This window comes from Hyperolius riggenbachi, chromosome 2 (assembly GCF_040937935.1).
Source record: "Hyperolius riggenbachi isolate aHypRig1 chromosome 2, aHypRig1.pri, whole genome shotgun sequence".
Lineage (NCBI taxonomy): Eukaryota > Metazoa > Chordata > Amphibia > Anura > Hyperoliidae > Hyperolius > Hyperolius riggenbachi.
The window spans coordinates 487946118-487963442 of record NC_090647.1 but is presented as its reverse complement, the minus strand read 5'-3'; the positions used below and the strand labels follow the sequence as shown (position 1 = coordinate 487963442).

Below are 17325 nucleotides of genomic sequence, written 5' to 3'. Positions count from 1 at the left end.
CAGGTATACAAAAGGAGGCACAAAGGGGCACAGAAGAAGGAACAGGGGGACAGAGGGTGGTGCAAGGGGGCAGAGGTGGCACAGGGGAACTGAAGAGGCACATGGAGACAAAAAAAGAGGCACAAAGGGAGACAGGAGGAGGACAAAAGGAGGCACAAGGGGACAGTAGGAGACACAAAGGGGCATAGAAGGAGGCACAGGGAGGCAGATGTGGCACAGGGGGACTGAAGGAGGTACATGGAGACATAAGGAGGCACAAAGGGAGACAGCAGGCATAAAGGGAGACAGAAGGACAAACAGGAGGTCAGACATGGCACAAGGGACTGAAGGAGGCACACGGAGACAGAAGGAGGCACAAAAAGGGACAGAAGAAGGCACAAAGGGGGGAAAAAGGATGCACAAGGCACATAGGGACACAGTGGCAGCTGCCTACAACTTACGCTAAGCAGATGAAGCAGAAGCAAGTAATACGGTAGAACACCCATGGGGGCAGGGCTTAGTCAGGGGGTGGGGCTTCATTTAGGGGGCAGGGCTTAATCCTGCAACATGGCACCCCCAGGATCAATGGCACTCCAGGCAATGGCCTGGTGCAAGGGGGCAGAGGTGGCACAGGGGAACTGAAGAGGCACATGGAGACAAAAAAAGAGGCACAAAGGGAGACAGGAGGAGGACAAAAGGAGGCACAAGGGGACAGTAGGAGACACAAAGGGGCATAGAAGGAGGCACAGGGAGGCAGATGTGGCACAGGGGGACTGAAGGAGGTACATGGAGACATAAGGAGGCACAAAGGGGGACAGAAGGATGCACAAGGGACAGAAGGACAAACAGGGAGCAGAGGTGGCACAGGGAACTGAAAGAGGGACAAGGAGACCGAAGGAGACACAAAGGGGACAGAAGAAGGCACAAAGGGGAGAAGAAGGATGCACAATGGGACAGAGGGATGCATGGGTCAGGGAAAGAGGTGGCACAGAGGGACACAGTGGCAGCTGTCTGCAACTTACACGCAGCAGAAGCAGTGATAGAACACCTGTGGGGTGGGGCTTATTCCAAACAGTACTTCATTCAGGGGTCAGGGCTTAATCCAGGGGCATGGTGGCCCCAGGACCAATGGCAATCTAGGAAATGGCCTGTATTGCCTATGTCTAAAAATGCCCCTGGGCTTGCTAGAGTGTGGCTCGCATGCCTCCAGTCATATACACAGGGGTTGGACATAATAATGGAAACACCTAACATTTTGGCATCATAATCTTTGAACATGTTTTAAGCAATCAAAACTTGACATATGTTATTTTTTTTTGTTTATTATTTTTTGTTATTTGATATGTTTAATTAAAATAATTGTTTTTTTTACAGATATTTAAACAAAAGTTGGTTATAATTTAAAAAATGGCAGATCTCTCAGACTTTCAAAGAGGCCAAATTGTTGGTGCTCGAATGGCAGGCGCTACTGTAACAGAAACTGCCCGAATGCTTGGCATTGGTACTGTCTCAAAAGTAATGACTGCCTTTGAAAGAGCAGGAAAAACATCATCAGCAAAGCACAGTTGTGGCCGAAAGTCGAAGTTGTCTGAGAGAGACCATCGGAATCTAAATCGAATTGTTAGAAAAGCTCGCAAGACTCAAAAGCTCCTAAAATCACTGCAGAGCTGAATGAACACCTACAGAACCCAGTTTCCACAAAAACTGTTCATCGGGAGCTGCACAAATCTGGATTTAATTAGAAAACCTCTGCTCTCAAAGACAAATGTTCCAAAGTGTTTAGAGTGGTGTAGAAACCATCAGATTTGGTCCCTCGAGCAGTGGAAAAATGTGATTTTCTCTGACAAATCATCGTATACCTTATTTCCAACCTCCGGGCTGAGTGTACGTTTGGAGACAGCCAAAAGAAGCATTTCATCCAGACTGCCTTCTCCCAACCGTAAGCGGGGGCTTTGTGATGATCTGGGGTGCTATTTCTTGGAAATCCGCCGGGCAAATGATTTCCCTTCATGGAAGAATTAACAGCAGAGACTATTTAGGAATTTTGGGCAACCAAGTTCATCCTATGGTTCAAGAACTGTTTCCGGAGGGGAATGCCATCTTTCAAGATGATAATGCCACAATCCATACAGCTAGAATTGTTAAAGAATGGCACAAGGAACAGTCTAATGAAGTTGAGCATCTCATCTGGCCACCACAATCCCCAGACCTCAACTTTATTAAGCATTTATGGTCGTTATTAGAGTTTCAAGTAAGAAGTCGATTTCCGCCGCCATCGTCTCTAAAAGAACTGGAGGGTGTTTTAACTGAAGAATGGGCTAAAATTCCTTTGGAAACAATTCACAATTTGTATGAATCAATACCTCGGAGAATTGAGGCTGTAATTGCCGCAAAATGTGGACCTACACCATATTAAAATATATTTTGTTGATTTTCAAGGTGTTTCCATTATTTTGTCCAACCCCTGTAGTTGTGATAAGAAAATGGAGACATTCTGGCATCCCCCACTTTATCACAGTGATAAATGTTTGTCTTGTACATCGTGCAGTATTGCCAGTGCTGAACTAATAATTACTGATTACATTAGACTTCTTCCTGGAGCTCTCAATCACTCACCTTCATTCTGTGAACTACATTCTTCCTTTGTCACTGCATCACTTTCATATTCACTGTCCTGTAATGATAGCTGGGTTTTTATCTAGGGCATCTTTCACACAACTCTGCATAGTCAGTACTCTTCCCATTTTACATTGCTTTATTTTGCCAGTTGTGGTAACAGTTTAAAGTGAACCTGTTATAATGTCACTTTACATAACATTGCATTGCTATATAGGGATGACCGACCCCTTATTTATGCCACTAAGAGCCCTTTTCCACAAGCATGGCCGGTTCTAGTTACAATGGGGCCCCTAAGCAAAATTAACCTAGGGATGCCCTAACAACCCCCATCCATCCCCCTCGTAAGTTGCATCAGGGTCCCTTAATTTCTGATAACTTACACCACTAGGGTTTCCAAGCTGGCTGCCAGGCTTCCCCAGGTCTACTCCGCCAACTTTATTGTGCTCCCAGGGGCCCTTGCAGGGTTTTTGGCAGTGTAGCACCTGTCCTGGCCGATGCACTCCTCCATTAGTCTGTGCATTCCCATCTTCATCCTCACAGGGGGCCTTCCGTTTGGGCTGAGGCAGAAATAGCCGAGCCTGACCGGGTCCACACTGCTGCACCTGCGATGGAGCAGGGGAAGGTAGGTATTGCAGACGCTACTGCACCTGTGCTACAGCCAACAGGCTTGCCAGCTGTGGTTTTGAAGGAGCCAGTGCAGGAACAGAGGGAGAGAGGAGGATGGGGTAGCTTCTTTATGATTCCAAGGCTTCTCCATCCTGAGGTAAGTGTCCCCAGGTGTTTTTTTTTAAATATATACAGTATATTACAGTGTCTCTTTAAGTCGCACCGCAATGTCCATTTGGGATCATAGCCATAGGGCCACTTTTGACCCATGTTTGGCTACTTTTAGCCTGGTGTTCGGCCAGGTATGATGGGTGAGCAAAGAATTGTTCAGTGTACAGTGCAGCGCTATAGTATGGTGAATGTTCCATTTACCTTGTCACAGAGATTATGAGGCTTCTCCACATCCTCCCGCTCTTGTATAATCATCTCCTTCTCTGTCTGTGTACTCTTTGTTAAAGTAAATCCTAGAAACCGAAAAATGTTACAAGTCAGTGACTCTTGTCAGTAGCTGCAGTATCGCAGTATGAATGCCTGTGGTGAGACGCTCTTGAAGTATGTATAATGAGGTGTATCAAGCTGTGGCACCCCTGCTTGTAGCGCTACAAGCTCTTGTGTATATTGTTGTCTCAGTGCACAGGTTAATATGCTGATCAGTGAAAACATAAACCACCTGCCTAACACTGTGCAGGTCCCTTTTATGGTGCCAAAACGGCTGTGACCCATTGAGGCACACACTACACACAACCCCTGAAGGTTTCCTGTGGTATCGGGCACCAAGATGTCAACAGCATACCCTTTCAGCCCTGCAGCAGATGGCACACACAGTCAGTCGGAATCTTTCTGGAAATTGATTATTATGACTGATTTCCCGACTGGACAATGTACAGTTGTATCATAGCTCCCAACTGTCCCTTTTTCAGAGGGACAGTCCCTCTTTGGGAGCCCTGTCCCTCTGTCCCTCTTTACTCTTCATTTGTCCCTCTTTCAGGACTTTATCCCTCTTTCTATGTAAATATATATATTTCTCTACTAAAAATGTGTTTGATGGACTCTAAACTTTATTCCCATCCTTTAAATTGATATATTACTAATTTTAAAATGTTAATATGAAGGAAAATGAACCAGGATAGAAAGGACCAGTGTGGTTTGAATTATAAAACACCATATTTTTCTTATGAAATCTTTATGGTATGCGTGAATAGGGGTGTGACAGGGGCGTGATCAGGCGTGTGGCAGGGGCGTGGCTTAAGTGTCCCTCTTTCTCATTTCAAAAAGTTGGGAGGTATGGTTGAATGATGGCTATTCAATCCAATCTATTTTTCCTGCCAAGTTAAGGTAGCCATACATCTAGCTATTATGTGCAGATTCGACCAAGAGACAAATCCCTCTCTAATCAAATCTGATTAGAGAGAGATATGTTGGCTGCCCATACACCACAGGACGATTCCGTATCAATTTCATGCTAAATTCGATCTGCAATTGGCATTGTGCTGCTGCATCCGTCGCCTCGCCGGCTTGACGCTGTTCGCCCAATGTCTAATGTGCCTCCCCAGTGCCCGGTGCACTATTCATTATCTGTCCGTGGCCACTGCTGGCTTCCGGCTCCGTCCATACATGAGCCCCACAAGGTTCCCGGCATACATGTTGGCACGTGTGTGATGTTACACACGTGCCCATGTTATTCCGGCAACCACGTGGGGCATGTGTATGGATAGAGGACAGAGCATGGAGCCAGTGGTGTCCATAGACAGGTAATGTATAGTGCATGGGGGGCACATTGGACATTAGGGGGGACAGCGGTGGTGGTTTTCGTCACGTTCGTCATGATACCACTCGCCATTATCACTGCGCACCCGATCGACCACTATGGCCCGACACCTTGCAGCATGTCCAATCGACATGTGCGGCCAAAAATTGATTGCATCGTCTATTAGGCATGCACTTAGTGGCAACAATTTCCATCCGATAATAATTATCCAATCTGATGGTCGGTTGTCTGCAGGCCCAGATTTACCTCACAGGAGCCTATAGGCACAGATGTCCTGGTACCTTTGACTTCGCCATCCATAAACCAGCTACAAACTCCAGTCAAACTGCACCGCAAGTGTTCCGGCATCCCAGCTGTCACTTCTCTCCTACTTCCCTTGCCCATCATAGGTAGCTCAGGGACGCCTGTAGCCATTTTGTCACTCCAGGCAAGAAAACCTGTGGTGCCAACCCCCCACTCCCCTGTGGCGCCCCACTAAAGGGGCAGAAATTACACTTATTGCAACAGCGTTTCACTAGAAAAATACACTTAAATGTGGCAACGTTTAACCCAAAAATACACAATGCGGGCAGCGTTTCACCAGAAAATATGCATAGGTACGGCTCCACTTTCATGAGGCACAAAGGGGGACAGAAGGAGGCACAAAGGGGGACAGAAGGAGGCACAGGGAGACTGAAGAAGGCACACAGAGGGACAAAGGGAGGCACAGGGGGACAGAAGGAGGCCTGAGGGTCAGAAGAAGTCACAAAGGAGGACATAAGGAGGCACAAGGAGACAGAAGGAGGCACACAAGGGGACAGAAGGAGGCACAATGGGTGACAAAAAGAGGCATAATGGGGGACAGAATGAGACACAAATGAGGACAGAAGGAGGCACAAAGTGGGGCAGAAGGAGGCACAATGGGGGGCAGCGGGAGGTACAGGTGGACAGAAGAAGGCATGAGGGCCAGAAGGAGGTGCAAAAAAGGACAGAAGGAGGCACAGGGAGACTGAAGGAGGCACAGGGGGACTGAAGGAGGCCCACAGGAGGGCAGAAAGAGGCACAAAGTGGGGCAGAAGGAGGCACAAAGGGTGGCAGAAGGAGGCACAAAGGGGGGCAAAAGGAAGCACAGTGGGGCACAGATTTAGGTACAAAGGGGGACAAAAGGAGGCACAGGAGGAAAGAAGGAGGCACAGGGGGACTGAAGCAGGCACACAGGTAACAGAAGGAGGCACAGGGAGAGACAGTAGGAGGCACAAAGGGGAACAGAAGGATGCACAAAGGGGAACAGAAGATGGCAAAGGGGGATGTAAGGAGGCACAGGGAGACAGAAGGAGACGGGGGGGGAGGGACAGACAGAGCCACAGGGAGACAGAAGAAGGCACAAAAGCGCACAGAAGGAGGCACAGGGGGACAGAGGAAGGTACAAGAGGACAGAGGAAGGCGCAGGGGACAGAGGTGGCACATGGGGACTGAAGAGGCACATGGAGACAGAAGGGGTCACATAAGGACAGAAGGAGGCAGAGTGGGACTGAAGGAAGGACAGGGGGCAGAGGGTAGCACAAGGGGACAAAGAAAGGCACAAGGGGACATAAGGAAGCACAAAGGGGGAAAGAAGGAGGCACAAAGGGGGACAGAAGGAGGCACAGGGAGACTGAAGAAGGCACACAGAGGGACAAAGGGAGGCACAGGGGGACAGAAGGAGGCCTGAGGGTCAGAAGAAGTCACAAAGGAGGACATAAGGAGGCACAAGGGGACAGAAGGAGGCACACAAGGGGACAGAAGGAGGCACAATGGGTGACAAAAAGAGGCATAATGGGGGACAGAATGAGACACAAATGAGGACAGAAGGAGGCACAAAGTGGGGCAGAAGGAGGCACAATGGGGGGCAGCGGGAGGTACAGGTAGACAGAAGAAGGCATGAGGGCCAGAAGGAGGTGCAAAAAAGGACAGAAGGAGGCACAGGGAGACTGAAGGAGGCACAGGGGGACTGAAGGAGGCACACAGGAGGGCAGAAAGAGGCACAAAGTGGGGCAGAAGGAGGCACAAAGGGTGGCAGAAGGAGGCACGAAGGGGGGCAAAAGGAAGCACAGTGGGGGACAGATTTAGGTACAAAGGGGGACAAAAGGAGGCACAGGAGGAAAGAAGGAGGCACAGGGGAGAGACAGTAGGAGGCACAAAGGGGAACAGAAGGATGCACAAAGGGGAACAGAAGACGGCAAAGGGGGATGTAAGGAGGCACAGGGAGACAGAAGGAGGTGCGGGGGGGGGGGGCAGACAGAGCCACTGGGAGACAGAAGAAGGCACAAAAGCACACAGAAGGAGGCACAGGGGGACAGAGGAAGGTACAAGGGGACAGAGGAAGGCGCAGGGGACAGAGGTGGCACATGGGGACTTAAGAGACACATGGAGACAGAAGGAGTCACATAAGGACAGAAGGAGGCAGAGTGGGACTGAAGGAGGAACAGGGGGCAGAGGGTAGCACAAGGGGACAAAAAAAGGCACAATGGGACATAAGGAAGCACAAAGGGGCACAGAAGGAGGCAGAAGTGGCACAGGGGGACTGAAGGAGGCACATAGAGACAAAAGGAGGCACAAAGGGAGATAGCAGGCATAAAGGGAGACAGAAGGACAAACAGGAGGTCAGAAATGGCACAAGGGACTGAAGGAGGCACACGGAGACAGAAGGAGGCAAAAAAAGGGACAGAAGCAGGCACAAAGGGGGGGGGGGAAGGATGCATAAGGCACATAGGGACACAGTGGCAGCTGCCTACAACTTACGCTAAGCAGATGCAGCAGAAGCAAGTAATACAGTAGAACACCCATGGGGGCAGGGCTTAGTCAGGGGGTGGGGCTTCATTTAGGGGCAGGGCTTAATCCAGCAACATGGCACCCCCCGGATCAATGGCACTCCAGGCAATGGCCTGTACTGCCTATGCCTAAAGGCGCTCCTGAGGTAGCTACAGGTGCCCCTTAGTATTACTGTAGGTAGCCAGAAGTACCCTCAATATAACGTATCTAAAGGTGCCTCAAAGTATTAGGTAGCTAGAGGAACCTCAGTACTAGCTAGAGTTGCCCCTGACTGAAAGGAGTTCTCATCAGTTGAATGCCAAGAGCAGGGTGAGTAACCCTCCGGACTCTGCATAGGGAAGGTGGGAGGGAGGGACTCAGGGAGGGGAATGAGCCGCCTTCCCATTGGCAGGTCCTTGTAGGCACGTGCCTACAGTGCCATATGGTATACGGCCCTGATTGCCAAGTCGATAGATTTATGGGCAACTCTGCTGACAGTTTGCTCGTTGCTTGCTTGCTTGCTTGTTAATCCACTTAGCTAGACATGTTCAAGACCGATTGCAATTTATCAACACCTCCACTGACTTTCAATCAAGAAAAAATCTATTGATTTTGATTGAATCATTCATTGATTGTAAGTAAATATTGGTTGTTTGTGTACCAGCTTGAGGTGGAGCTTCCATGGATAGGACTTTTTTTTTCTTTGCTATAGCAAAAGCCACAATGCTTGATTAGATTAAGATCTTGGTAATTTCAAGACAAAAATGACTCATTAGACAAAACTTCCCTCTTCCAGTTGCTGCATGGTCCAATTGTGATGCTGAAATGCCCATTGTAGGCACTTTTAGCAGTGGAGTGAGCTCAGCAAAGGCTCTACAATGCACAATGTTTGTTTTAACACCTTTTGTCATTGTAAGTCATTGTTTCACCTGCTTATGGCAGTATCTGTTTGAACTATGGGGGAGTTCTGCCATCCCTGAGACTTGTAACTTATGGTACACTTGGGTAACACTTGCATTGCTATGGTAAAGTTCTTTATGCAAATAAAATAATGCTCCTTACCCAAGCAACGAGCAGTATACTATTTGCAAATTGTGTTAGCAATAATTCACCTTGCGGGCTTCAGGCGATATTCACGTGCTGCCCAGGTTGCTCTGTACAGCACCGCTTACAGGAAGTAGTGTAACTTCCTGTGAGCGGCGATGTACACAGAGCAGACAGACGGCACGTGAATATCTCCTGAAGCCTGCAAGGTGAGTTATTGTTAACACCCTGCTGCCACTGCCAGACATCTCTTCAATGGAGGGGGGAGCCTGGGCTGGCTAACCTATTGGGGAATCTATGGCTGGTTAACCTATTCTGGGTAACCTATGGCTGGCTAACCTATACTGAGAAAGCTATGACTGGCTAACCTATACTGGACCACCTATGGCTGCCTAAGCTACACTTTGGGAAACCTATGGCTGGCTAACCTATACTGAGGCACTTATGGCTGGCTTATTTATACTGGGGCAGGCACTTATGACTGGCTAACTTATACTGGGGCACTTATGGCTGGCTAACCTATACTAGGGAGCTAAATATCGCATCATAAATAACATTTTCAAGCGAGGGGGGGGGGGGGGGGGCGGACACTGGCGAAAACCCTCGCCCTGGGAGTTATTTAGCCTAGAAACTGCCCCGGGTTAGAGCACAGAGTCTTTTGCCCAGTACCGGTAATTCCAGTTTCGACCAAAAAACACGTCACCAGGCTTTATATTAGCACAAAATCCCTATTGTGAACCATGCTAAATGGGGCAGTACTACCCAGGCTATTGCTATTTAACAAATATTATTATTATTGTTATTATTAACTTTATCATTTAATATTATGTACCTCTGTGATGTGCTCGACTGGCATATATATTTAGGATGGCCAGCTGCCTTTCTTTTTCCTTAAATACAAAACAAAAATAATTAAACCACAATTTCATACAGCGCTCAGATGCCAACAACAATCAATATGATTTATATTATAAGAACATATACAATGTCTGCACCAATATGGTGTATACTCCGGATAAGCAATGTGTGTCACTCAGTTCCTGAGACTATGGGTGCGCTCCTAGAAAAAGGCTTGAGTCAGTCCTTCAATTCAAATGTAGTCTCTATGCCAGGTAAGCGCTTCAAACCATAAGTATACTTTTGTGGGAATAATACCACCACCAGGAACACCCTCAAGGATCCACACTCACCAATGTTGGTGGGCCAGGTATTACAGTGGCCTTATTGCGCCTCTGGGGTATTTTCAAGGCTCCCCACACCCTATGGCTGGTCTCTCCCAATCCAATCTGCCTTTTTGTCTTCTTAGAGTAACTTATACCTCAATGCAAACAAACACTATCATTGCGCAGATATCAGTAAAAAATGACACTTTATTAAAAAGGTTCCACTCACATGCCATCAGCTATGGGTAAGCTTGTGGAGTATTGGAACGGGCTCCACCCCGTGCGGCCTCCCGGGCTGACCGCCGAATCGATGTTACTGGGGTCCCGCTCGCTCCTCGCACCACCGCGTCCCACGCTCCGGCGTGTGTTACTTCCGCATGTGGCTCCTCCCTATCGATTTCGTCATAAATGACTCATTCAGGGGATGGAGCCACCATGCAGAGATGTTGTATGTATACCAGTCGACTCCTCCCCGTCCTCTACGTCAGGCCTCCTTTCGCGCGTGCGTACCCCATGCGTTCTTCACATCGCGTCATGCGTGCATGTCATCGCGTTATGCGGACATGCCACACATGCTGGACGGCCTGCGTGCCCTGCGTCCCCCACGCCTATCGCGTTTCAGAATGCGTTCTGGAGCACGGGAGTCTTCAACTTCCTAACCAACTTTATTGAACCATGTCCTCCTCGGACAACCTTGTTAATACATTTTAAAACCATTTTAAAATCACTCATTGTGACCCATATTATTGTCTACTCTTATACATTTTACACATTAGCCATATGCATTTTGTATTACATTTTAAATTGTACACTGCTGTACATTTACCATGTGTATCATATATTATTGCACTTATAATTACTATTATCACATCGCTATCCTTTTTTATTTGCTATCCCCCCATGAAGTGGAGCATCCACCTCTCCACAAGCTCTTACATCATAAACTTTACATGATACTATAACATATCAAACAAGACCATACTTTTACAAACAGTTTCTACTCATATATCTATCAGGGTCATATTCCTATCCCTACCTCCGACATTATATGTTCACACTTTTTTACTCTGGTGGTCCATATCATCTCATTGATATTCATACTCCCTCTGCACCTTATTGTTCAGCCATAATATTGATCAACCGTATCTCAGCGCTTTATTAATTATAAATTTGTGAATATCCCTCAACTTTCATCAATGAAGCAGTTCAAATCCACCTCTACATTTAGACCCTTTGGTTGCATAGTTTCCATTTTGAATATCCACTCCGTCTCTTTTCTGGATATGAGTCTAATCCTATTTCCCCCTCTCCAAGGTATACTCACCTTTTCAATGGCACAAAAATTCAGTGCACTTGGATCTCTGTCATGCACTCTCCTGAAATGCTCAGAGACACTGTGTCCTCTAACCCCCTTTCTTATGTTTCTAACATGTTCAGCAATTCTTTCAGTCAATTCCCTTTTGGTGCGACCTATGTACTGTTTGCCACATTCACACCAAAGTAAGTACACTACTCCCTTGGTGTGACAGGTTATATTCTGCTCAATTTTGAAGGATCTGCCATTGTGGAACGACACAAAGCAGTCTGTTCTCATCCCTCTGGCTCCCCTACAAGAGAAACATCCCCCACACGGGAAGAAACCCTTTCTTTGCCATGGTGCCATTTTGGGTGCTTGGGGCGGGTTTACACAGCTAGGGGCCAGCATGTTCTTCAGATTATTCGCTCGTCTGTATATCATTTTTGGTTTTTCTGGTAATAATTTTCTTAGGGTGGGATCTTCCAGTAAGATTCCCCAATGTCTTGACATAATTCTCTCCAAGCTTCTATGCTGACTGCTAAAGTCAGTTATCATTGATGAAAGTTGAGGGATATTCACAAATTTATAATTAATAAAGCGCTGAGATACGGTTGATCAATATTATGGCTGAACAATAAGGTGCAGAGGGAGTATGAATATCAATGAGATGATATGGACCACCAGAGTAAAAAAGTGTGAACATATAATGTCGGAGGTAGGGATAGGAATATGACCCTGATAGATATATGAGTAGAAACTGTTTGTAAAAGTATGGTCTTGTTTGATATGTTATAGTATCATGTAAAGTTTATGATGTAAGAGCTTGTGGAGAGGTGGATGCTCCACTTCAAGGGGGGATAGCAAATAAAAAGGGATAGCGATGTGATAATAGTAATTATAAGTGCAATAATATATGATACACATGGTAAATGTACAGCAGTGTACAATTTAAAATGTAATACAAAATGCATATGGCTAATGTGTAAAATGTATAAGAGTAGACAATAATATGGGTCACAATGAGTGATTTTAAAATGGTTTTAAAATGTATTAACAAGGTTGTCCGAGGAGGACATGGTTCAATAAAGTTGGTTAGGAAGTTGAAGACTCCCGGGCTCCGGAACGCATTCTGAAACGCAATAGGCGTGGGGGACGCAGGGCACGCAGGCCGTCCAGCATGTGTGGCATGTCCGCATAACGCGATGACATGCACGCATGACGCGATGTGAAGAACGCATGGGGTACGCACGCGCGAAAGGAGGCCTGACGTAGAGGACGGGGAGGAGTCGACTGGTATACATACAACATCTCCGCATGGTGGCTCCATCCCCTGAATGAGTCATTTATGACGAAATCGATAGGGAGGAGCCACATGCGGAAGTAACACACGCCGGAGCGTGGGACGCGGTGGTGCGAGGAGCGAGCGGGACCCCAGTAACATCGATTCGTCGGTCAGCCCGGGAGGCCGCACGGGGTGGAGCCCGTTCCAATACTCCACAAGCTTACCCATAGCTGATGGCATGTGAGTGGAACCTTTTTAATAAAGTGTCATTTTTTACTGATATCTGCGCAATGATAGTGTTTGTTTGCATTGAGGTATAAGTTACTCTAAGAAGACAAAAAGGCAGATTGGATTGGGAGAGACCAGCCATAGGGTGTGGGGAGCCTTGAAAATACCCCAGAGGCGCAATAAGGCCACTGTAATACCTGGCCCACCAACATTGGTGAGTGTGGATCCTTGAGGGTGTTCCTGGTGGTGGTATTATTCCCACAAAAGTATACTTATGGTTTGAAGCGCTTACCTGGCATAGAGACTACAAAACAAAAATAGATTAGTTTTCTTTACCCCTGGCGTTCAATTCCCCCAGGATTTCTGTGCAAAAAGTGATAAAATTAATTTTTATAACTTTTTTTTTCCTGTAACTTGCCAAAATGTGTCAAGCAAGGGTCTAGTATACAGTGCAGGAGAGTATTGATGTGTATGCACGTTTATACTGTTCACAGCATGTTTTGTATGGACAGATAATCTGTCAATACCGCTAGGGAGGTTAAATACTTAAAGAGACTCTGAAGTGAGTTAAAAAATTGCTTTTTAGCGTATTTTCCACATGGGCATGTTTGCCCCAGCTAAAACGCCGCTATCCCGCGGCTGAACGAGGGGTCTTTACCCCCAAATCCCCCCTGCAAAATCCTCGACCAACTTGGTCGTAGATTTTGCTGCTCATGGAGGCAGAGCTTTCGGCTGTAGCTCTGCCTCCATGCGCGTCTATCAGCGGCGGATCTCCGCCTCTCCCCCGTCCCTCTCAGTGAAGGAAGAGGGAGAAGGGCGGGGGAGAGGCGGAGATGCGCGCTGATAGACACGCTGAGAGTCAGGGCTGCGGCCATTAGCCCTGCCTCAACAGGAAGCGATCGCTGAACACCAAGGAGGGGATTTGGGGGGTACAGGCCCCCCGTTCTGCTACGGGATATCGGCGTTTTAGCTGGGGCAAGCATGCCCATGTTCAATATAAGGTAAAAAGTGATTTTTTAACTCACTTCAGACTCTCTTTAAAATACCTTAAGTTAAAATATATTCTATAGTAAACAGAGATGCCATCAGTAAACACAGCAATGATTTCACTTTTGCCCACAGAGATGAGGAGAACATGTTGTCGGTGTGGGATGCTTTGAGGGCTTTCCTCCATGGTGAGCTCATAGTGGCGGTGGCAGGATGTAAGAGCGAATCAAAATGTACGGAACAGGACCTGCTCAAACAATTCATTGATGATGGGCATGTTCATTACTTTGCAGACCACACGAGAACTTATCTATACGGCGTGCAGTGTCAAGAAAGCATAAGCAACTAATACAAAAAGCAGCCAAAAGGAAAGTATTCTTTAACAAACAGGCCTTCTTAGAGCAGCGGAAGAGGGTGGGTACTCTACTGTCTCTAAGATCTCGAAGGCATGCACTTCCCCTCCAGCAATTACACATATCTCTGACCCCCAAGGTAACCTGTGCTGACATTATAAGTCCTTAACCCTCCTGGCGGTTTGCTAAAAAATCGCCAGGGGGCAGCAAATCTTTTTTTTTTAAATTTTTTTTTTTTTCATGTAGCGAGACAAAGTCTCGCTACATGATAGCCGCTGCTCAGCGGCATCCCCCCAGCCCCTCCGACCTTAGCTTTCTCTGATACTCCAGATCAGTAGTTGTTGTGGCTAATAATGTTATGGGTGTGAAGATCCTGATGGCCACACTTGTTTAATGACCATTGCAAGATAGGCCCCCAAGCTGTGAAGGTCACCAAGGAGAGGCAAAGGAAGGCCCCATGATTTGTAGTTACGTCCCTGGTCCCTATATAGTAGCCACACACTTGCTACAGAATCTGAGAGATATATTAAGCAGAAATTAACTTGCTCTGCCTATCCCCTGAACAACATGATGCCTTTGATTCTCCCCTAACTGCAGAGGAAATATCTACCGCTATAGCGAGTTTCCCCAACACCAAGGCCCCTGGGCTAGATGGTTTACCCATAGAAATATATAAAAAATATGATGAAGATATTGCCCTACTGCTTCTGCAGACACTTATGGTACATCAGCGTTTGAGTCCGTCTCCCTTCCAAATTCCATGCTGGAGGTATTGATCATAATCCTCCCCAAGCCTGGCAAGGACCCCCTACACTGTGACTCATATCGCCTAATCTCTCTCCTACCAACCGACAAAGGTTGTGGCTAAAGTAATGGCTATTAGGCTTAACTCTGTAATACTGTCCCCTATCCACCCTGATCAAACGGGGTATATGCCAGGCAAAAACACTGCCGTAAATGTTTGCCGCTTGTGGACAAACATACAGGCTAAATATTCCAACCTCTCGAGTACTCGCTTCTCTCAATATGTCTAAGACCTTTGATACTGTGGAATGGCCCTACCTAATAAGGTTCCTTGCCAGGTTTGGGGATTCCTTCTGTAATTGAGTACGTCTTTTATATAGCTCCCCGAGGGCTAGGGTGTGTAGTGGCTGGATCTCAGAGGCATTTCCCCTTGGCCGTGGGACTAGACAGATGTCCGCTAAGAGCTACCACCTACAACGTCTGAAGAGGGGTCTTCCTTATGGCTAATTTTTGCACCTGAGGAGGATCTCCTCTACAGATGAAGCTTTTTTTAGGGAAGCTGGGGCTATGTTGCACATTTTTTTGGAAAGGGGCTATGATTCTGCCACACTGAATAGGGCTCTTGCACGGGCTGCCAGTAAGGACAGGTCCTCTTTACTCCGCTTTAATCCTACACCTGAACAATCACGCATTCCAATGGTGCTAACTTATTCTCACACTTTCCAGGAACAGCCGATATGCGCATTTCACCGTTCACGGAACCTTCGAGATTCACTGGTCCACGCAAGATGTGCGAAACCACCCTCTAATGTTGGAGGTAATTGGCTATCTAGGCTTCGTAGACCAAAAGGCATGTTCCAATGTGGACATTGTGCCCAATGTAGTTATGTACATCGAGGAGAATCGTTTCCCCACCCACGCACTGGGGAAAATATATGCCTGCGGGTATTTGCGAATTGTTCCACGGAAAATGTTGTGTATTGTTTGATGTGTCCCTGTGGCCAGCTGTATATTGGCCAAACCACTAGGGACATTCATACAAGGATCAGCGAGCATTGCAGCAATATACGCTGCGTTAATGCGGACTCTCCAGTCGCCAGACATTTCATGGCGGCTAGAAAAATTGTCACCCAGTTGAGGTTCAGAGTGGTGGAGGGTGTGACCCCACCGTACAGGGGTGGGGACATGGAGTTTAAGATGCTTCAGAGAGAACTCTTTTGGATGTACAAATTAGATACTATATCCCCACATGGAATGAATGAGGATGCTAATTTGACCCCATTCCTGAGATAGATGATTTTGGCTATGAGTAAACTCTGTCTAAATTTAATCTGTACTTTGGTTTTAAGTACTCTCTTTTGTATATACATATTCCCCTTTATGTGTTTTATTTGTGTGTTTCCCTTTAAGGCTCTATAGTAATGTGCACTGTTTTTACTTTTCCCTTTAGAGCTTTTGTCTGCCCTGCAACGTGGGACACTGAATTTACAACTGAAGCCCCGCCTACTGGACTCAGCTGTCGCTTCTAGTGTGCTCTTTACTATTGTTAGTTTCTGCTTCAGTCCTGGCTGGCGTGCGCCGCAATGCGCAGGAGCGGCGGCCATAGTGGGGATGACATCCTATTCCCCGCTTGACCAGCAGCCCTGAGCGGCGCCGGCCGGAACCAGAAGTGACGTAATGACGCCGCGGCGTTGGCGCGTGACGTCATGTATGTCAGGGGGGCCGGCCCCAGTGTCCAGTGTGGGCTCTAGTTAATGGCAGGCTAGGATATTTAAACAACAGTACCCCACACAGACATCTCCAGCAGCCCCAAGGAGCCATAAGCCACATACCCTCTGACGGACTTTTGTCTGACGGCGCTGTCAGGGTACAATGGACTGCACTTGTGTGGTCACCCTATAATGAACGCCTGGCAAATTCTGCCACTATTGCTTATCAAGCTGCATGTTGCTTTGTCTCTCTAATGTGATGCACTTTATATTCTCTATGCTATATTGCATGTATGCAACTGATATGTAACTTCTGCTGGGTGACTACTGTTTTCCAACTGTATCCCATTGTCTCTTTGTATTGTGATGTTATACTACTGTTTTTTATGTACGTAGCTTTTTGAATACATCTTTTTGCAACTTACTTATGGTGTGCAGGTTCATTCTTTTATATGGATTATTTAGGGCTTTGAGCCCGGTTTATAGACCATGCACCCGTGTTAAAATTGTGCTCTGATTGTATGTTTATGAGTGTGTAAGCCTTTCCTAATTAGAGTTACTAGACAGATATATCCCCTCTTCACCGTTTTATGCACTTGCTGTCGAGCCCTTGGTTCTGCTTCCCCTTCCCCCAAAATAAACTTGCAAAAAATAATGTTAAAAGTAAGGCCCGGTTCACATTAGCGGTGGCCGTCCGGAATCGCCGTGCCGGAGCCGCACCGCTTGCAGAACGGACGGAACGGACACACGGCATAGCAATGAAAGCCTATGCGTCCG

General features: G+C 47.1%; 1 protein-coding gene across 2 annotated transcripts in view; it reads right to left on the bottom strand.

Annotated features, from left to right (window-relative positions):
* The window catches only part of LOC137547134 (lebercilin-like protein), a 32758-nt gene that overhangs the window by 4591 nt on the left and 10842 nt on the right, over positions 1 to 17325 (bottom strand). The window contains exons 5-7 of one of the 2 annotated variants that reach the window (XM_068270369.1): positions 9618 to 9675; positions 3577 to 3668; positions 2596 to 2653 (exon numbers count right to left, since the gene is read on the bottom strand). In XM_068270369.1, the coding sequence (XP_068126470.1) occupies positions 2596 to 2653; positions 3577 to 3668; positions 9618 to 9675 (208 nt within the window). The remainder of the gene's footprint in view (positions 1 to 2595; positions 2654 to 3576; positions 3669 to 9617; positions 9676 to 17325) is intronic. The other variant, XM_068270370.1, reaches the window with a different exon arrangement.